The sequence below is a fragment of the Dromiciops gliroides genome, chromosome 3 (assembly GCF_019393635.1).
Source record: "Dromiciops gliroides isolate mDroGli1 chromosome 3, mDroGli1.pri, whole genome shotgun sequence".
Classification (NCBI taxonomy): domain Eukaryota; kingdom Metazoa; phylum Chordata; class Mammalia; order Microbiotheria; family Microbiotheriidae; genus Dromiciops; species Dromiciops gliroides.
Window position 1 is genome coordinate 213,486,220 of NC_057863.1, and position 22,657 is coordinate 213,508,876.

The 22,657-nt window shown below is 39.2% G+C and overlaps 2 protein-coding genes across 2 annotated transcripts in view; one reads left to right on the forward strand and one right to left on the reverse strand.

Annotated features, from left to right (window-relative positions):
* Positions 1-16,150, forward strand: part of CRYBG3 (crystallin beta-gamma domain containing 3) — a 144,018-nt gene extending 127,868 nt beyond the window's left edge. The window contains exons 19-22 of the mRNA XM_043997303.1: positions 4,050-4,173; positions 11,184-11,342; positions 12,660-12,819; positions 13,484-16,150. Coding sequence (XP_043853238.1) covers positions 4,050-4,173; positions 11,184-11,342; positions 12,660-12,819; positions 13,484-13,572 — 532 coding nt within the window. The 3' untranslated portion in view covers positions 13,573-16,150. The remainder of the gene's footprint in view (positions 1-4,049; positions 4,174-11,183; positions 11,343-12,659; positions 12,820-13,483) is intronic.
* The window catches only part of RIOX2 (ribosomal oxygenase 2), a 61,262-nt gene continuing 54,615 nt past the window's right edge, over positions 16,011-22,657 (reverse strand). The window contains 4 exon segments of the mRNA XM_043993432.1: positions 16,011-16,252; positions 17,508-17,603; positions 20,261-20,349; positions 21,867-22,038. Coding sequence (XP_043849367.1) covers positions 16,094-16,252; positions 17,508-17,603; positions 20,261-20,349; positions 21,867-22,038 — 516 coding nt within the window. The 3' untranslated portion in view covers positions 16,011-16,093.

A 22,657-nucleotide genomic window follows, 5' to 3' on the forward strand; every position in this document is an offset into this window, starting at 1 on the left:
CATGGCTCCAAGATACCAATCTCCAAGCTATATAGTTCTAACATCAACTAAAACATCTTTCCTCAGAATCTTTAAAGAAATTTTGATCTTCCACCTAGAAATACTGGATATCAGTTCAATTGAACAAATATTAGTAAGTTTTGGGAATTCAAAGCCCCAAACAGGACAATCTAGGCCTTCAAGAAGCTAGCATTATATTGGGGGTGGGAAGAATATAACATATACATATGTAAGTAAATATAAAGTCATTTCTGGGCAAAAGGATATTGCTAGTTGGAAGATTCAGAAAAGACTTCACACAGAATGTCTCAAACCAGCCATTCCAGAATCTACAGACTGCCCAACCATTCTCCACAAGAGTTCTTCCCCAAAATGTGGAGGCACTAAAGATTTGTGAGTAGGGAAGAAATGTGATCAGACCTGTATTTTAGGAATGTTAGTGTGGCAGCTGGGTGGAGAATGGATTGGAGAGGGTAGATACTGGAAGTAAAGAGACAAGAGGCTACTTCAGTAGTCATACAAGAGGTGAATAAGGACCTGAAATGTGACAGGGACTGTGTGAAAGGAAAGAAGTGATGGATGCAAGAGATGTTATGAAGATTAAAGGAGAGAGATGAGCTTAGCAAGCCTTTGAGATTGTGAACCTGAGTGTCTAGAAGGATGGTAGTGCTTTTTGTTCATATTTTCTATGGGAAGAATGAATTCCACAGAGATGATAATGGAACATATTGGTACTGATGAGATCACAAAAGGAGAGAGAGTGTAGTGAGAGAAGAAAAGAAAGCTGAAAATAGAGGCTTATGAAACATCTGTGCTTGATGGGTATCCAGAAAGCATCTAGAAAATGGTGAGAGGTGGGTGGAGAGAGGGCAAGCTCAGGGAGGGCAATGGAATAAAGAAATATACAAGAGGAGAGAATGATTGACAGTCAAAAACTGCAAAAAGGTAGAGCATAATGAAGACCAAAGACAAACCATTGGGTTTAGTAGATAAGAGAACACTGGTTATATTGGAGAGATTGGAAAACATATTGAAAAGGGTTGAGGAATAAGCAGGAGGTAAAGAAATGGAGGCAATGAGTATAGACAAGGGGATCTTAACCTTTTTTGACATATTTTAAGTTGTGACATGTAAATAACATGTAAATGCAAGACACATACAGAGTAGATGAAAGGTAATATGAATGTGCAGGTAAGTCACTGACAGCTGAGGTAGGGGTGAGGGGTGAGACTGGGACTAGGAAAGACCTTCTTCAGAAGGTGAGACTCGAGCTTAGTCTCCTGATTCTGGGCATTTTCACTGGCTATTTCCCATGCCTGGAAGGGTCTCCCTCCTCACCTCCACCTACTGGCTTCAAGTCCAAACTACAATCTCACCTTCTATAGAAAGTCTTTACCAATCCCTTTTAATTCTAGTGCCTTCCCCCTTACGATTATTTCCAATTTATCCTATATGTAGATTGTTTGTATACTTATTTGTTTGTTGTTGATTCCCCCATTGTCTTGTTTTCTTCCCCATTAGACAAAGGTCCTTGAGAAAAGGAACTTTTTTATTTTGTTTTGTTTTGGGTTTTTTGGTGAGGCAATTGGGGTTAAGTGACTTGCCAAAGATCACACAGCTAGTAAGTGTCAAGTGTCTGAGGCCGAATTTGAATTCAGGTCCTCCTGACTCCAGGGCCGGTGCTCTATCCACTGTGCCACCTAGCTGCCCCAAAGGAACTGTCTTTTACCATTATTTGTATCTTCAACCCTTAGTGCAATGCCTGGTACACAGTTGGCACTTAATAAATAATTGTTTACTAATTGAAGGAACACTGGGAAGACACTGTATTGTATGGAAGCTGTAGGAGGAAAGTGAGAAATGGAAGATGAAACTGAGGTTGCAAGGTTGAGTAGCTGGGCACAAAGGCAGTGAGTAAGTACCCTGGAAGTAAAAGAGATGTTCAGAAACCAGGAGAGTTTGAGAAAAAGATAATGAGCTGTGTTCAAGACATGTTGAGTTAGAGATGCCTACAAGACTTCTAGTTTGAAATGTGCTGGTGATGTAGGAAAGACTACCTCAGGAGTGAGTCAAGGTCTGGATATATAGATCTGGGAATCATCTGCATAAAGATTATGATTGGACTAATGGGAACTGATGAGATCAACTGAGAGGATATAGGATCTACAAGAAGCCTTGAGGGACACTCAAGGTAAATGTTGGTGGCATAGATGGAGATCCAGCAGAGACTGAGGAATGACCACACAGATAGGAGGGGTTCCAGTACAGTGGCATAGAAACCCAAAGAGGAGAGAATATCTAGGAAGAGGAGGTGATCAATAGTGACAAATGCTGCAATGAGGTCAAGTATGCAGATTGAGAAAAAAAACAAAAACATGAGATTTGACCATTAAGAGATCATTTGGAGACGGGTAGTTTCAGTTGAATGGTTTAGGTGGGAAGCCCAAGTGGAAAGGATTTAGAGGTAAGTAAGAGGAGAGGAAGCAGAAATACCAAGTGTAGGCAGTTTTCTCTAGGAGTTTAGCCACAAAGTGGAGCAAAGATAGAGGATGGTAGCAGAAACGGCAAGGTTAAGTAAGGATTTTTTTAAGAGGTAGAAGAAAAGATAATGACTGAGGGGGCAAACTCCTGGAGAAGACAAGAGGGGATGAGATCATGAGCACAGAAGGATTGGCCTTGGTAAGAAAAAGGGGCACTTCTTTTTCTAGATGGAGTGAAGATGGAAAGAATAAGGAGTTTGAGGATATGAAGTGAGATAAGAGGAGCTCATAAGAAGTTACCTTTATTTTCTCAGTTAAGTATGACATAAGGTCCTCTGTTGAAAAAGACATACATAAAGATTTGAGAGGCAAAGGAAGATTTTAAATAGCTTATGTGGAGTATGTGAGATAATCATAGAAGAGTAAAAGCATTGAGCTGTGAGTACCTAGTTGAGATTAGATAATGTATATTTGTAGTAAATCTAATCAATATAATGGTGTGGCTTTTCTCTATCAGGGTTCAGCTACATCCAACTAGGAGTGGAAAAGGTAGATTGTAGGGGTAACCTAAAGTTGGCATGGCAAACTATGACTGGCAATAGAATACAGAAACGAGGCTCTATAGTATGTATTTGAAAAAATGTTTTACCTGGTAGCTTGTCTAAGACCTTCCCTCCTCTCTAGTACTACATCCTAGTATTATCAGGGTCAGGGAAAGCTAGACATGGAAAACGTACACTACCTAGCAGATCATGTGACTATGTATACTGAGAAAACAATTTTAAAATATGCTAATATTTGAAAGATTGACTCCTGGGACTAGTCATGAGACCCATCCAGGTCAATGCCTCTTCAGAGAAAGATTCTTAATTGTAAAAAAACCTGGAAGTGTATTTTGGAAAAACACATTTGAAAGTAATTATACTGTTATTAACATTTCAGAGATTGGTATTGTTCTCTTTTTTAACCTTAGAATACCCACAGTGCTTTTTACACACAAATATACCTGAATAAATGTTTTTATTTACCATTCGCTTGGCTTGTTCAGTCATTTTAGTTGTATTTGACTCTTTGTGACCCCATTTGGAGTTTTCTTGGCAAAGATACTGGAGTGGTTTACCATTTCCTTCTCATTTTTCAGAGGAGAAAACTGAGGCAAGAATGATTAGGTGACTTGCCCAGTATCACCCAATTTGTGAGGGTCTGAGACCAGATTTTAACTAAGGAAGATCAATCTTTCTGATGCCAAGCCCAGTGCTCTCTCCATTGTACCACTGGCTGCCCTTTCAATTGGCAGATTTGAAGATTATCTTGTAACATTCTGGAGAAAGTTTTAATATAGTTGAAGGAAAATGATATATAATTTTTGCATAAGAGTATAGTATTTTTTGGTTTTATACATATAAAAGCAAAATATATATTTTTTAAAAAACTTCTAATCCTAGAAGACTGGAATAAAAAATTTAACATAGTGTAGAAATATAATACTATCATATTTTGGCCAAGTATAGTTTCCACTCAATTTATATTTCAGCATATTTGAAATCTTCTCTTTCTTCTTTTATTCAGGTGGATTGCTTATGAAGGATCTAATTTCCTGGGAAGACAAATTTTGCTAGAGCCTAGTGAGATTTCAAACTGGTCGGCATTCAGTGGTTGGAAAACAATTGGTTCTCTCCGTCCCATCAAACAGGTAATGAGAAAAAAGTACTAGGAAACCAGAAACCCTTTTCCCTCCTAGTACTTGTAGCCATGATAGCTCACAGTGGTCTCTAAGGTTTAGAAAGTGCTTTCCTCACACTAACCTAATGAGGCAGTGCGGAACAGCTCCAAGGGCAGAGACACAAAACACAGAGGACCTCGCTCTGATGACTGGTTTTGACACATTCTTTTTTGCGTGGCCCTTTCTGGGCCTCGGGTTGAGCCAGATGACCTCCTAGATGTCTTCCAGGTCTAAACCTAGATTCTAAAGCAGCGTCATATAGGGATCGTTCATCCCATTTAACAGACTCAGATGAAGTGATTCGACAGAGTGATAGTTACAGAAGCCATCTAGTTGAGCTCAGACCTGAATGGATCTGGGAAGTGGTCATCCAACACTTGTCTGAAGATCTCTTCTGATGGGAAATCCTACTGCTTTCCTGAGGCACCTCATTCTACTTTTAATATTTTTCTTTACAACTGATACCCATTTCTTTAGTTGTGCTTTTCGGGTCGAGCAGAATAAGTCTTATCTCTTACCCGTGTGACAGCTGTCTTCAAGTATTTGAACGGCTCTTACACTCTGCTGTCCTCCCCCGCCCCCCCCCCCATTTCTTCCAAAGTTTTTCTCTAGGCTGGACATCCTTAGCGCCCTCAAATGATTGTCATGTGGTGTGGTCCTCAGGCCCTTCACCATGCAGACTGCTGTCCTCTGAACTCTGGCTTATTAACGTCCTTCCTAAAATACAGCATCTAAATGTGGCCCAACCAGGACAGGACAGGACAGTACTTTTCTTGGTTCTGGAGGTGGCAACACTGCTTCTTAATACACTTAAAAAACAAATTAGATGTTTTTGGCTGCCATGTCACACATTGATTGTGCAGCCCACTAAAAATTCACCTTGTACTGGTGAAATGCAGTTTCAAAACCATTTAATTGTTCAGTCACAGAAGTTGTTGAGGACTTAAATCATAGATGGGTTGCAATCAGCATCAGTGTAGGGAATGCTAACACTGATGAAATTACAGATCTTTGAAATGACCAAGTGGTTAGTTGAAAGACTGGAAGAAGGAGAGATTAGAGAAGGAAGCCCATTAAGGACATTATGACAACAGTATACAGATAACGTAGTAGCTAGACTATATTTGTAGCAGTGAGAAAATCAAAGACACATAACTTGGGAAAACATTATGAAAAATCAATAGCACTTGCTTTTGATTAGACATAGGAACTCAATTTGTCACTATTGCTGTGAGGTTACAGATCTGGGGAAACAGGGAATGATGGCACTTTTTACAAAAGCAGAGAACTTAGTTGAGATAGCTGGTTGTCTAGGAAAGATGGTTTCTGTTTCTGACGTATTGAATTTGAGGTAATGGCATGACCTTCAAGTAAAAAAAAAATAGGGGGCAGCTAGGTGGTGCAGTGGATAAAGCACTGGCCTTGGATTCAGGAGGACCTGAGTTCAAATCCAGCCTCAAACATTTGACACTTAACTAGCTGTGTGACCCTCGGCAAGTCACTTAATCCTCATTGCCCTGCAAAAAAACCAAAATAAAACATATAATAAACATTTCCAAACATGAAACTTGAGCCCAGGTAAGAGGTCAAGACTAGAAAGTTAAATTTGGTACCATGGCCAGGATTAGGTGGGCATTCTTCAGACCAAAGCAATCCAGGAGCTTCCTCTTGTATCTGACACCCAAGGTGGGTGGGGTGGGGGCATCGTGCCCTCTGGGAGGGGAGCCCAGGTGTTGTGTTGACACCATCTAACTTCAGGCCACTTCTACAACCCTTCCCTTCTGCCAATTGGTAGCAGAATAGCCTATTAAAATATCTGCAGAGGCAGGTAGATGGTGCACTGGATAAAGCACCGGCCCTGGATTCAGGAGGACCTGAGTTTAAATCTGGCCTCAGATGCTTGACACTAGCTGTGTGACCTTGGGCAAGTCACTTAACCCTCACTGCCCCACCCCCCCCCAAAAAAAAGATATCTACAGAGACAGTGTAGCAGATTGGATAGAGCTGGCCTTGGAACTAGAAAAACCTAGGTTCAAGTTCTGCCTCTGGCTTGTACTCATTGTTTCTAGAGTCAGGATAAGGGTCTACTATTCTGGGAATGCAGTCAACAAAAACCACATTAACAAGTAGAGTGAATCAGTCTTGTATCAAAGGCTATTTCATGCTGCTCTCAGAGTATAGATAGTTCTGGGCCCACAGGTGTTAACTGTAAGAAGGAAGAAATGGACCTGCAGGTGACCTCTGTCCCCGATGCCAGCCTAGCATTACTTTGTAGAGTTAAACATACAGAAATGGTAACTGTGGGCATAAGAGTGTATCTCCCTATTTTTCCCATTGTTATCCAACAGTTAAATGAAAAGCACATGCCACAGGCTCTAGCAAATACAGAATATTGAATCAGGATCTCATAGGCCACTAAGGTAAATGAAACTTTCTGTGCTTCGTTATTGTATTTCTGTAATCAAAACAGAAGTACAAAGTGTCATCAAAGCTCAGAGGAAAAGAGTTACTTGTAGCTTCCATGGGAGGAGCAGGGAAAGCTTTGCTGCAGTGGGAAGGATTCAAATTATTGTTTTGGAAGGCTGCTACTTGTGTCACCTTGGGCAAGTCATTTAATGCCCACCAGCCTTTGTCTCCTCCTCTGTAAAATTTGTAAAATGAGGTTAGACTAAATGACTCTATTGACTTTAAATCTATTATGCTAGAATAAAAAAAAGAGTCACAAAGATATGGAGTTAAATAGTAATTTTATTATTATTTTGAAATACATTGTATTTGAGAGAGATTGAAGAGGTCACCCAGTATAGAGATAATTATGAAAGTGATCTGGAGGGTTATGATGGGGAGGGAGGGGGGAGACAATGAGGGTTAAGTGACTTGCCCAGGGTCACATAGCTAGTAAGTGTCAAGTGTCTGAGGTCAGACTTGAACCCAGGTCCTCTTGAATCCAGGGCCAGTGCTTTATTCACTGTGCCACGTAGCTGCCCCGAGGGTTATGATCTTGAGGAAGGCCAGAGACTGAATTTGAGAATAGGGTACAATGTTTATATTTCAACCTAGTCAGGTGACTTTCTACACTTGTAGGCTTATCTTCCATGAAAAAGAGAAAGTCAGGGAAGCCAAGAAACAACTCTTCCCTCTAACTTAGAAAGGGGGAAAAAAGAGAAGAGTTTCATTGTCAAAGAAGATTATAAAGAAGCCAAAGGAAATACTAATATGTTGGGATGCCATATAGTTAAAGAAAGGGTAGTAACAGGGTCAGAGTTATGCTTTAGGAATACCCATTTGGTAGCCACAGACAATACTACCTATATAGGACAGAAACTAGTGGCAGGGATACCATTTAAGCTTTTGCCATTGTCCCAGTGAGATAAGAGCCTAAATCAGGGAGAGATCATGGAGGCCGCGATAAGCAGAAGTAGAATCAGCAAGATTTGGCCACTTGTTGTGAAGGGTGAGGGAGAGGGAACAATGAAGTTTATTCTGTGATGTGGAACCTCAGTGTCTAGAAGGATGGTGTTGCCCTCAGTGGACACACTAAGAGTTAATGGGTTCTGTTTTTAACATGTTGGGTTTGAGATACCTATAGAACAAGGTTAGAGATATCCAGTAGGCAATGGTGATATGTACCTGGAGTTTAGGAGAAACAGTAGCAATGGCTATAGATCTGGCAGTCATCATCAGAGAGGTGATAGCTGAGGGGAGGCGGGGGCGGGGGGCTTTCTAGTAGTTTGGCTGTAAGGATACTACAGGATACTACAGGAAAGTAGCCTGAAAAAAGTGATAGGATCAAGTGAACAATGTTTAAGGATGCCAGAGAACTGGACATTTTCATAGGTTCTATAGGGAGAGATTGAAGATGGGGGGATTGGGAGTGATTGAGAGGGAAGGTAATGTGATCAATATTGTGCTAAGTGCTTTACAAATATTATCTCATCGATTCTCACAACCCTGGAAGCTAGGTGCTATTATCCCAATTTTACAATTGAGGTGATTCAGGCACAGGTTAAATGACTTGCCCACAGTAACACAGTAAGCATCTGACACTGAACTGGAATTCCAATCTTTTTGACTCCAGTCCCAGCTCCCTTTCCAGGGCCCCACATAGGCAGTTTGCTGGAGAAGACAGTAGGGGTTGGGATCAAGAGTACAAGAGACTGGAATGTTCAAGAAGGACCCAGCCTTTGCAAGGAGAAGGGGATGGGAGTGGGTAGTACAGAGGAGAGGGTTTTCGAGGAAATATTTGAAGTCCTCTTAATAGAGAGGGAGACCATAGTTTCTTCAACTCTACTAGGTGGTAGACTAGATGACCTCATTGGTCACTTTCAAAATTTAAACCTATAATCCTGTGATTGAGTTTGAGAGATGGAGAATTGGCACTAAACTTAAATCTATTTCCTGGCTATATTCTTGAATATTATTAAAAGTTTAAGAGAAGTTCCTTGCAAATTATTTTACTGCTTGCTACTTAGAATTTGGCATCGGGATTTCTTAAGGAGCCATTCACAGCACCAACATTGTATTTATTCTTTAGCTTGGGGAAGGTCAGCCACTCCTTGTTCTTCTTGATCCCATCTCTCTATCCATTCACTGTCATCATTTCTGTGTAGATGATTCCTAAATCTATATATCCAGTTCCAGTCTCTCCCTGAGCTACAGTTGTGCCTTATCAGCTGCCTATTGGAAATTTTGAACTGGATGTCTCATTGGTGTTTCAAATTCAACATGTCCAAAACCATAATTCATGATCACTAATCCCAAACCTTTTCCTTTTCCAAATTCTTTATTACTGTTGAGAACATGACCATCTTCCCAGTCTTTGCCTCTGGTTTCATCTTGGTCACTTCACTCATATCTTGCTTGTTCATGCCTTTACAACATTTCCTGTATGTGTCTCCTCACTACTCAAACAGCTACCACCTAGTTCAGGCCCCTATCACCTCATATCAGGACTATTGCAGTAGCCTTCTAACTGGTCTCCCTGCCCCAAGTCTCTCCCCAATCCATTAGACTTCCACATAGCTGCTAGAGTGATTTTCTTAAAGCATAACCCACCATTCAAACTTCCATGCTTCCAAATTATCTCTAGGATCAAATATGTTTGATAGTTAAAGCTTTTTGCAACTTGTCTCCTTCCTACTTTTCCAGTCTTCTGGTTTGTTTGTTTTTTGCAGGGCAATGAGGGTTAAGTAACTTGCCCAGGGTCACACAGCTAGTGTCAAGTGTCATAGGCCCGATTTGAACTTAGATTCTCCTAAATCCAGGGCCTGTGCTTTTTATCCACTGCACCACCTAGCTGCCCCACTTTTCCAGTCTTCTGACACCAATCCCTTCCACTTACTCTGTGATCCAGCTTTCCAGGCCTACTTTGCTTCCCACAGGCTGTTCCCTATACCTGAATGCTGTCCTGCCTCATCCCTACCTCCCAACTTCCTTCAAAATTAAGCTCAAATGCTATCTTCTCCAGGAAGCCTTTCTCGCTCTCCCCATCTACTTGAGCCTCCCTTTCTAAGGTTATCTTTCATCTGCTGTACAAAATCTATCTGCATATACCTATTTTGTTTACACATGTTCCTTCCACAGGGGCAGGGACTGTTTTTTACTTTCTTTGTAACCTCAGTGCTTATCGCATACTTAGCACTCATTAGTGCTCACTGACTGACTGAGGTCATCTGCTCTGGCTGTTTGTTCTCTACATTGTTCCCTCTTTCCCATTTTCAGTCTCTACTTAACCCATTTCCCTCATCCATAAAAACATCCCCCCTTGCCCTGCCGTTCCCTCAAGGGATTGGCCTACATCTCCTGCCTTTCAAAACCAATCACTGTAGAGTGGAAAGAGTGACAGATTTGGAGCCAGAGAGTTTGAGGTGACACTTCAAACTTCCACTCATTACTTGTATCACCTCCCTGGGCTCCAGTGTCTTCATCTGTAAAGGGAGGATACTGAAACAACTATTCTTCCAGTTCTAACTCTTTAATCTTAGAAAGAATTGCCTAGAGTTTTCATTTCTTCACCTTTCCAGTCTTTCCCAAGCAAGAGAAGTAGAGGTACAAGGTTTGGTACCTGACTGAGGATGTGAGAAGAAAGGAATACATGAAGGAAGAAGCAGGTGCGCTTGTCAGAGAAAGGAAGTTTAGGGGGAAATACCGTGAATTTGGGGTATATTGAATTAGAGACATCTTTGAGAACATGAAGGTTGGAAATGTCCCCCTAGTAATGTGGAAAAGGAATTCATGATAAAGATGAAGGCTGCATACACAGACTGGAAAGCCATCCCTACAGCAGTCATCATTGAAACACATGGGAACTGATGAAGTCCTCAAGGAAAAGTAAAAAAGTAGCGGTCCCAACATAGCCCTGAGGGGATGGGGCACTCAAAGTTAGTGGGCAAAAAGAAGGATGATGATCTAGAAAAGGAGATAAAGGAACAGTCAGATAGTAGAACTAAGAGGAAAATATTCACAGAAGGCACTGTTGAGGTGGAAAGGGAAAGATGGTCTAAGTGCCTTGACGTTCATTTAGCACTGTCCTTTCACACAGCTTACTTGCTGCCTTGACTATTCTTAAGCTTCAAGTTGGGATATTAGCACTGAGAGGCCTACAAAACAAAACTAAGATATTCTATTATTGCTGCAACATGGGAGACCTTAAGCCAGTTATCAGTGATAACAATGGAAAGAGCAAGTAATTTGGAGTCAGTTTATAACTTTAAGCAAGTCACTTACCCTCTCTGGACCTGTTTCCTGGCTGTAAAATGAAAGAAGGCCCCTTTCTAGCTCAAAATTCCATTGTACTCTGATAGCTGGTTGCCTCCTCTCCCTGACATAGAGGCAGTTCTTAATCCATAAATGATATAGATACAAATGTATTCCTTTCCACCCGGTGGAAGCAACTGCTTTAGTCTCTAATTTGTTTGGGAATTAGTTAATCCCAAGGCTAAATACCACCCCAGTTTGAATAAGTTCTTTTTTTGTCTTAGCCTTCAGTATACATCAGAATAAAGAACCGAGCCCAAGGTGAATACCTAACAATCACTGGAAATCTAGCTGATTTGAGGACGTCATCAGTATGTATTTCTCCTTATAATGGAAAAAATACCCAAATGTGGTACTACTGTCGAGGACTCTTTAAGTCCAAGGTAAATGAATTTGAAAGCTGATACTTTACATCCTTATTGGCTATTTTACTTAAATTAATGTATAGTATCTGTGTATTATGTAGTATATGTAAATAGCTAGGTGGCACAGTAGGTAAAGTATCAGGCCTGGAGTCAGGAAAACTCATCTTGCTGGGTTCAGAAACTTGCTAGCTGGGTGACCCTGGACAAGTCACTTAACCCTAGTTCCCTCATCTATAAAATGTTGTTTGTCCTTCGTTCCCAAAGAGGACCATGACATTGGGGTGATGTCATGACTTATACTGCATTGGATTTAAGTGAGGGAGGGCTGTGCAATGTCACCAACCTTACTCTTTGAGACCTCCAGAGCCATCTGGGTCCAGTGGCAAGATATATATCAGGACAACTGGAAATGGACCCAGATGTTTAAGGCAACTGGGGTTAAGTAACTTGACCAAGTGTCAGGTCAGATTTGAACTCAGGTCCTCCCAACTTCAGGGCCAGTGTTCTATCCATTATGCCATACCTGACCCTCTGGAAAATGAGCTGGAGAAAGAAACCATTCCAAACCACTCCAGTATCTTTGCCAAGAAAATCCCAAATGGCAGCCTTGAAAAGTTGGATATGTCTGAAAAGACTAAACAGCAACATAGTAAATGTAATGTCACAACAGAATGAGATCTAATCCTGAATGGCATAGTATGAATGCCTAAAGGTAAAAACATTCTTGGTCTTGATAAAACCAACTTTGGACTATCTAGGCGTCCTTCTGTTCAAAGTAAAATGAAAGACAATGAGGAGGAATTGTGTTGCCATCCAATTTGCTATCCTTTAATTCTCTTGTATTTGAGATCCAAAGGCTTAAATGCAAATGATGCTGTTATGTGTAACCGGATAAACAAGCAGCACTTACAACAGTTATAAAATTGCTGCAAAATTCTAAATGTCTTATCCTGTTGTCTTCAATGGCATAGGAATAAAAAAGGTCTATTTCAAAGAAAAGCTCAAGGTAGCAAAAGTTGTATTGGGTGAAACTATCCTCCTCCCTGCCACCTCCACCAACTCCCTTTCTAAAATTGAATATTATTTTTTATCTGGTTCACATTTATAAAGGACTTTAAGTTCATACACTATACCTTTGGGTATTTTTGTTAATTTTTTTTTTCTCTTCAAGTTTTCTCTCAGCATGTTTATAAACTGAAAACAGCCTTTGTGTTTATCAGGTTACCCTCCCGTGACATCTATATTAAGTGAAATAAAGTAAAAGAGCCATTTTGTGTGGAACTCATCCTTTTTATTCCAGTTGCCATCAGTTTTTATTTCTTTAAAATATTTTAGGCTAATGATACATGTCTTGATGTTATTGGTGGAAAAGACGTACCTGGAGCTAAAGTAGCTGTCTGGAGTGAACATGGGAAGCTTAGGCAAAAGTGGAAGATGAACAAAGATGGAACCATCAGTTCTTACCTTAGTGACCAGCTTGTCCTTGACATTAAAGGTACGAATTTACAGGGTCTCAAATTCCATCTTGTAATTACACATTTATTTAGAGTCTTTTTATTCAAACTTTAAGCCAAAGCAACCCCACTATATATTTCTGAGAATGTTACTTTCATATTCATTTGTTTAAAAAAAAAAAGTCTACATGGGCACAAATTAAAAATAAATTAATTGGACTGCATGGATGATGGAAGAGTATGTTAGTGGAGAGGGAGAAATTAAGGACTTTTGATCATGTAGATGGGTTTTCTGCTTATCCGCAGCAGATTTTTCATTTCCTACATGGCCTGTCACAATTGCTATGCCCCATAAGCCAAAGAATTAATTTTATTCTTGTTTCGAAAAAAAGAAATATCCCTCCAGTTTCTCAAAACACCTTCTCTATTTCTGCCTTATAATTCCTTTTGACTACAGCTAATGTCTTTTTATTTTAAAGTATGGAAAGCAGACTTTGAGTACCTGACACCGAAACACAGTATTCTCATGGAAACACACTGTTGGTTTTATCCTCACTATTACATCAAGACTCAGTGCTCCTGCTCCTGCTCTTCTCTTTTTTTTTTTAAACTTGATTGAAATAGTCTAGATTTTCCTGTTTCACAGCCCTTTGTAAGTTACAATTACATCCAGAGTTAAACAACTTGTTTTTTTCCCTGTTTTAGGAGGAAATTATTGCGATAAGACCCATATAATAATAAACCAGCCTCTGGAGGGGGAACCTTCACAGCAGTGGGACATTGAAATATTGTGAATGAAATCACCATCATCACTAAGAGGAGCTAAGGAAGGTGGACCTGTTTCCCTCATTGTCTTAAGCATGTGAAAAAGGAAGCTCCCAAAGTCACGGGCCACTGGAACATAAACAGATAATGAACTTGTTTTCATGTTTCTTTCATCTGTTTATGGACATGGATTCCTAAACCATGGCCTTTTAGTCATGGAGAAGCCAGGTGGAGTTAAAACATTTTTGCCAGTTTCTACATAAACCTCTAGAAGCTTTCTGTCACTGAGATGATCGATTGCTTGGATTCCTGTGATACACCCTCTTCTTTTTACGCTCACCTTTCCTTCTTGTGATGATGTTTCTGGATGGGGATGCTGGTTGGGGGCACAGTGTATACTGTGCATCACTCTATACCATTTTTTCCTAGAAAGTTATCCGATACAATAAGCAAAAAAGTCCTTCAAGCTTTGGCTAGCCAGGCTCAAATTTGCATTGTTGCTATAAAGGTTAATGTTCTCAAAGAGTTGTCATTCCACTTATGCTATTAATAACTACCACAGAATGACTACACTAAAGACTAAATAGTATATGATTGTGTGTGTGTGTATATATTTCTATATCATGGGGAACTATACAGGCCAAGTTCTACTTTTGTCAGAATCAGAGCGGCGAGTAAGAACTGAGGAGTTTTCAGAGGTTAGCTGAAAAGTAGTGAAGCCCACCTTCTAAAACATTACCTTTTTTGATACCTAAAGCACTAGGTTACACAAAGCAACTAGCCCTTTGGGAGTGACTAAAAGAAGAACCCTCAACTCTTCCAGGATTAAAAGCACAACTCTGTATGTGATAGCTCCTGTTGCTCAACAGCATGATGCTATTCCTTTTAAAGGATGGATTCCTTCTATTTTTGAAAAAGCACAGATGACAAGAATGAAGCCCTTTGGATAGAAAAGGCAATTCCATTTAAATACTATGGAAAAAAAGGCACTATGGATCTAATTAGTATTTACTGATCCCAGATGCATTAAATTCAGGCTCAGTTTTGTTTTGAAGTTAGTGTTCTTTCTCTCCTTACTTTACATTTGCCCACATGGTATTTGAGAACTCCTTCCCAAATAAGTAAGGCAAATCAAATTATTACTGTCTACCTGAAACAGTATGAAGCTGCAATGTTAGTTTGAAATTAAAGCAAAGTTATGTTTTAAGCCTGGACCAAAACCAGTTAATTTTCTAAAATATAGGTTAAGCAGATTTCTTTAAATGACAGCCTCCTTAGTTACCCTCAACCCCTCATTCTTCTATAAAACATTTTAAGGAGCTAAACAGGCAATCAGCAAAATCAGGTAGAAAATAATAATCTTTGTATATTTCAGTAATTGTTTCCACCTTTTCACTGTCCTAGTGAATCATTAAGGTATTTTTTCCACCTGACTTTAAAATAATTTATTCTGAGCTGGATTTTAAAATGCATTGAAGTACCCCAAGTTTCTTGCCAGAAAGCATATGAAAACACCTTCTCTATTTTTATATATATAGAGACTCAAATGAAATTCCAGTGATATTTTTAAAATATCAACCTCCTTGCACTTTAGAATGTAAATTAACAGTAAATAAGTTAAATTCAGACTTAGATCTGTTGTTCTGAATTTTATAGTAACCTGATTTTTTCAATGTAAATATTTAAGACTTACTCTTTGTTTGGTATTTAGAACTTTAAAGAGACAGGATTTTTTTTGTCGTCTTGGCTCCTTCAAGAAGCATTTGTAAAAATTCCAATGGACCCATTGATGTGAATGCATCTCATTGCTGTGCCAGTGTTATTTAATGGAACTGTATGTAACAGGAGTAATTGAAGGCTTTAAAATTTTTAATGGAAGCCTTCCTTGTGTACACATACAAGAAACCTGTATATTTTTATTGTAAAAACTAGATTTTTTTTTAAAGTTTTCTTCTCAAATTGTTTTAAGGAATTTCTTTTTAGAGCAACAAGTCGGGTGGTCTTTAAAAAGTTACTATATCCAAAGAACAAGGCCAGGTACCACATTTAAATTGAAAAGAAATCAGAGTTGTGCTTTTTTTTTTTTTACAACACTGGATTAAATAAAGTAAACTTGTCATACACAGATGTGGTTTCTTCACTTTTTAAAGGCCCCTTTCTGAAAATAAAGGTGGCCAAATAAATTAGTACACAAGTACTGTTTTAGGGGCCAGGCCTGGCCACCTAAATCTTACATTTAGCAAAGCTGGGGCAGGTGCTGTTTTTCTCCTCTTGGCTAATATAGCCTTACCTTAACACCTACTCATTATATTCCTATTCCAAATACCTTGAAAACTGATCTTGGTTCTCATGGTAGTTTAAAATAAACTGTCTTAAATGGACCTTTTTCCTAAAACAGGATGAAGATTTGGCTGGAAGATAAGGCAGAAAGTAAGACACTTTTCCACGTGGATATATAAGTGGCCTAAGCAAAGATAGCAAATGATTCTTTATTAAGTAAGTGGAAAATTGTTTTACCCTTTTATAGGAAGCAGTGACTAGGCAAAGGCACTAGATTACTTCCATTAGGCATTCAGTCCAGAGTGCTAACACCAGGCTTTCTTTCTCTGCATCTGTATTAAGTTTCAGTTCCTTAACAGAAATAATTTCAGAATTCCAGAGCTGTTTCAGGGCATCCATATGAGATAAAGGAAAGCGAAGTCCAAGAGCCTGAAAAGGGGAAAAAAACCCAAAACACAGATGGTTAACATTTCCCAAACTGTTCCACAGAAGCGTGGTCGTCTATGAGGAAATTTCAGTGTTATTGTGAGACAGCTAGAAGATGGCCAGGGGCCAGGGCTGATGTCCTTCAGAGAGAGGTATGGCAACTCTCAATGCAAGATATTGCTTCTCTCTGCCGGAACATGCATGAAAATAGAGACCAAAAGGGAGAGAGACATAAAAATAATACATATGAATGATAATGGCCATTCAGTATTTCCCTAGGTAACAATCATGACTTAGGAAGTACAATACTATGTCTACTATACTGATTGTCAAAATTGCCAATGACTACCATGACCAAATATAACAAATTCTCATTACTTCATTGTCTCTTCCCTCATTCATCCTATAAACCTCCCAAGAGTTAACCACTGTAAAGCTTCAGAAGTATTAGTGGTCTAAGGTAGAGAATTTCTAACAGTAGGGAAAGGGTTATGATAAAAGGGAAAGGAAGCTGGATTTCTTCATCTTGAAAATCTACAATCCTTTTCAACCCTAGATTCTATGATAAAAATTCTTTTGCAGTGATCTCTTTGCATTATTCATTTGCCCCTTATTATTTCATACCCTATAGAAAAGGCTAAAAAATCCTTTTTGAATCAGTCTTGGGATATTATCAAACTTAAATGACAAGATCACATTTCAGTCGAACTCATGGAAGTAACTAATTTGGCTACTAAACACTCATGAGTATAAAACATACAGATGGAACAAAAAAATGGTAAGTTCAATGAGCTCTTTAAGAATGGGTACTTTGGCCTGTTTCTATAAGTATATCACAAGGTACAGGGAAGGATCTTGTATGTTGGAGATAAAGTGAAGGATTGTGTCCTATACTTTGCCCCTGAAGAAGTTAGAGCTTAATGTGAAAGGAAAGAGGCCCAAGAGTGAAAGGACTTATATCTCTGAGCATCAGCTTTCTCCATAAAATGAAAGAGCTGAACTAGAAGACTTTTCTAGCACAAAGTCTATGACCTTCTGCCAAACTGGAGGAATGGATAGCCGTTTCTATATAGCTTAATGCCATTAAGATTTTCTGAAGGAACGTTTGAGAAACAATGGTGTAAAGAAAGCTGTGCTATTGCCAATCAACTAATAATAAGTAAAACTACTTGAAAAGCAACAATAACTTCAAAACGCTACCATTTTTATCAACCAGACTCGCAAAAAAGTGTATTCATTCAGTTTGGTAGAAACAAACCTCTGCCATTTCATTGTCATTTCCAAACATCATGTGTGTCTCCCGCTTATTCCTCAAAGAATGATAGATGTAAACCATTTGTTCTTGAGTCTCATCCTTAAAAAGAGAGAAAAGTCACTAGCTACAAAATTTGCAGTGCTAACATAGCATTAAAAGTTTTGGTTCAAAACTACTACAGATGAATGTCTACATATTTTAAAGCTTCACTCATTTGGCAGAAAGAGAATATCTCATTTAGTGAAAAATGCAAAACTATAACTTCAGTGGATCTGTGATCTCATTATTGTCAGTATATTCTCTGAAGGGCACATAGACCTCAAACATACATACTTCTGCAACTTGTGAGTCCATATTCTCCCAAAAGTTCTCCGCAGGAGTTTTTCTTTAGCTTTCTACATTACGTTGAACACATGGGTTTTCCATTACTTATCTGTCGTTCTCTCTATGGAATCATACCATTTAGGTAGGAAGATAAAAGATACACAATTATATATGCATGGAAAGCTAAGTTATAAGACGTAAATTAACAGAAAGACAATTTGGCTGGAAGTGGAAGATTTCATGATTGAGAAAGGGTTTTGTTATGTGAACCTGAAGTATTTAAAGAGAAAGAAATGGGGAAAACATTATCTACAAGGAGACAAGTATGAGAAAAGTTAGAGTAAGCCAGCTGAAAGCAAAAGGTAGATGACTAGAAAAACATCAGAGCCAGAAGGAAGAAAGAGCTATAAAAACAAGGTTAGGCAAGCTCTTAGATTTAGAAGGGGTGGCTTTGCAAGAAGCTAAATACTTTCTTTTGAGTAGCTTCAGGAGTGGATGCTACAACTTTACACATCTTCTGAATGGATTAATTTGCATGGTTTGAAATTTCTTATGTAGGACTTTTTTAAGGTTATGCAGGAGGTACTTTACATTTTCTAACAACAAGAATTTGCAGTTTTCACAGTAGGCCAGAGATGGAAAAGACCTCAGATCTAATAAAAGAATCTAATTTATAACATAACTGATAGTCGCCTAGCCTTCTCTTCTAGCAAGAGGAATTGCAATAACTCCTAGGGCAACCCATTCTGCTCTAGGACTGACAAAGTTTTTGTTACATGGAACTTAAGTCTACCTGTATGCAACTCCTCCTGATTTGTTCCACAAAAAAACTGATTAACAGAAAGGTAATATGTCTTAGTGACCAAGTTTTTTAAAAAAAAATAATGCAGGGGGCAGCTGGGTGGTGCAGTGGATAAAGCACTGGCCCTGGATTCAGGAGTACCTGAGTTCAAATCTGGCCTCAGACACTTGACACTTACTAGCTGTGTGACCCTGGGCAAGTCACTTAACCTTCATTGCCCTGCAAAAAACAAAAAAACAAAACAAAACAAAAAAACAATGCAGCAGTGAACTGCTTGTTAAGGTATTCTGACTCCTAGCTGTGAATTGCAAAAGCATTTGCCACTTGGTATAAAAACAGATCATGGTTTTATTAGTTTTACCCAGAATTGTAAATTATATGATAAATTTAAATACTGTTATTTCAGCAACTGTCCTGAGTTCCAAGTACCCTCTTAAGTAGTAAATCAGACCCGAAAGGAAGCTTAAAGACCATATTACTCCACTCCTTCCAAATAATTCCACTCCTCACTGTGCTGCTGCTCAAGTAGTAAAGCGGTTAGGAGCTTTGTCTTCAAATATCATTAAGATCACACCAAGACCACGTTCTCTGTATGTGTCAGAAGGCAATAAGGAGGCATGAGAAGGGTTTTGCACCAGAGAGTGTTGTGAAAAGCTATTTTAGAAAAAATTAATTTAGTAGTTATGGACAGGATGAAATGAAGAAGGAAAAGACTAAAGCAGAAAGACCAATCAATGGCCAGTAGAGTGCTTCTACTATGAGATAGATGGAGGAGTGGCAGTGGGGGCAAAGAAAGAAGGGATGGATTTGAAAGATATTTAGCAAGACCAGACATAACTTTCTGACTGGCTGAATATGATGGGGAAAAAGAAGGGAGAAAAATAATAGTTAGAACTTAAATAGTTCAAAATTGTAAAGCACTTTATAGATGCTATCCTTATATAGAATAGGGAATTGAGGCTAACAAATGACTTGCCCAGGGTCATGATGCTAGTGTCTGAGGTAGGATTTGAATGCAGGTCTTCTTGCTAAGCCACCAAGTTGCAAATAAATAGTAACACATTTTGAATCTAGGTGACTGATTCATAGTAGGGAAGTGTAAAAAGGTAGTCAGAATGAAGACTGCAGTTTTAAGGTATATCAAGTCTTAATTAACTGCTAAGAACTCAAATGTTCTAGCTCTGCTACTTATTACTTGTTTAGGTAAGTCATTTTACCTCTTGGCTCCCGTTTCCTCACCTGTAAAGTTAAGAAGGTTAAATTAGATAACCTGCAAGGTCTTACTCAGCTCTAAATACATGATCCTGTGGAACCACTGATTGGTATAAATATACTCCAGAGTCATGTGCACCTGGATATGTTGGACAGTTTGAATGCTGAATACACCTCTTGTTACCAATATGAGTTGGAGTATGTCATCTATAAAATGAGGGAATTAGACCAAAAGGATCCCTTAAGCAGAGGCTGTGAATAGCTGAGGATTGACCAGTTATAGTTACCTAAAAATAAGACACTGACTCCTGTTGTGATGCCTAAGCATGGTAAGGGTCCAACAGAGTCTAAGGGGGGGAGGGGGGGAAGGGGGGGAAGGGAGGCACAGCGTAGACAGTGATAGTTCACTGATACTCACAGATGTATCCTTCTCTGCCTCCACTGTCATAACAATGTAGTCTTTAAATCGAAGTCTTACTCTGCTATTTAATTTGGGGAACTTTCCACCTACAATAAAATCCCATCGAAAGAAAAACATTATTCAGGAAGAGAAATAAAATGGTTCAGATTCAATCTAGTTAAGAATACAACTGATCATAAAAGATGCAAACAAAAAAATGTTCACATTTTCTCTCCAATTTGTTTTGTTTTGGAAGATCCCAACTATTTCCTCAAATGGCCTTGTTTCCCCTATTCTAATTCAAATAAGTCAGATATTAACCTACTGTTTCCCTAAATTAAACTTGTCCCAATAGACAAGATGTTGTGGGGCTGTGGGAGAATTAGAATTAAACAATTATGGTGTAATGGAGGGGTTCTTAACCATTTTTGTCATGGACCCCACCTTTGGCATGGCTCAATAATGTTATTTTGGGGGTGGGGGTGGGGCAATGAGGGTTAAGTGACTTGCCCAAGGTCACACAGTAAGTGTGTCTGAGGCCGGATTTGAACTCAGGTCCTCCTAAATCCAGGGCCAGTGCTTTATCCACTGCACCACCCAGCTGCCCCTCAATAATGTTATTAAATGCATAAAATACACCAATTCCAATGAAATATAGTTATAACAAGTATTAAAAACAACAACAACAAAAAAAAAACAACAGGTTCATGGTTCCCAGATTAAGAACTTCTGGCCTAATGAGAATGTCTTGTTCATTGATAAATGACAAGCAACATATATAGTTCCTTGTAATAGCAGGAGCTCAAAAAGGCCAGAAAAACTTCAAAAAACAAAAACTCCAAAAATAAAACCATCCCAGGGAAAAATAACACAACAAAATAAAAACCCCATTTTCTCTGAAAGGTTCTGGGCTATTTGGTAAGTTCCGGATGATTCCAGCTTAGTCAATGAATAAATTAAGTATTTATTTTTATTTAGGTGGGGCAATGAGGATTAAATGACTTGCCCAGGGTCACACAGCTCCTAAGTATCAAGTATCTGAGGTCAGATTTGAACTCAGGTCCTCCTGAATCCAGGGCCAGTGCTTTATCCACTGCTCCACCTAGCTGTCCCTAAATTATTTCAACATAGCTATGAGGTATTCCCTTCAAAAGTGCAGAATGCAATCAATGCAGACCTTGTGCTCCAGTGTGACTTTTGCCTAAGTCTTTCCATCAATCCTCCTTGAGCTCTGAGAAGGAGGAAGGGGCAACGTTCACTCAATGTATTGATATATAGTTAGGGATCTTCATTTATCCATCATGTCATTGTTGGTGACATGCTGTAACCTATTTGTTCCGACTATATAACTCTTGATTCACTGTTGGGATAATGCTTAAAATACTACCTGATAATAGTTGAGATTCTTTGGAATAGCAGGTATTCAGACATTGTCCCTAAAATTGTAACAGGACAAAAAAAAGACAAAATGCATTGATACTAGAGATGACCCAGGTCCACAGTGACCCTGTGCTCTTTTTTCCCCCTCATGCTAACTACAAAGATCTCAGACCATACAAGCTGCAATAACGCATCAAGACGATCTAACTGAGTCAGGTACCAAAGAGTCAACAGGACATTTCACCTGGGGTGGAGAGATTGGAACCATCCCCCAAACAGTATGGTGGCAATCTGCTCCTAATGAAATCCTTCTTCATTTCAGATGATCTCAGGTCTCTGGTCCCCTCCAACTGATCTGCAAGAGTTCTCAGGAAGCCACTTAATTTCTTTGTTGCAACAGCCGTGCCATCTACCTGCTAAAAAAACAGAAACAAACTTTGTCATGAATCCAAACAAGAAGAATATCTTATATGAGTCCCAGTTCCATAGCATATATTTAAGGACAAAAATGCACGTCTACCCGGTGGTAGTTCATTTATTTTAGTCACGTTCTACTCTCTGCGACCCCACTTGGTATTTTCTTGGCCAAGATACTGGTCTAGTTTCCTCTCCAGCTCATTTTACATATGAGGAAACAGAGGCAAACTGGGTTAAGTGACTTGTCCAGGGTCACACGACTTATAAGTGTTCTGAGGCCAGATGTGAAAGTCTTCCTGACTCCAGGCCCAGCCCCTCTCTTCACTTCACCACCTATCTATTCAAAGTTATGACCATGCATCAGGAAAGGGACAGTTTCCAAGGGTGACTTGTATCCCTTTATATAAACACTTTTTGAAAGAGAGACTTATGTGAGAGAAAGGATCATTCTTTATCTACGTTGAGAAGATGGTCCCCTCGAGGCTTTTGTATAGATTCAGTTTATCCACTTGGCTCTGTCTTGTGACAAACACCTGCCTGTCCTTGTCCTAATGTGACTGGCTCACATTGTAAGTAATGTGGTATATTCCAACCCCAAATGAACAGATTCATTAATAC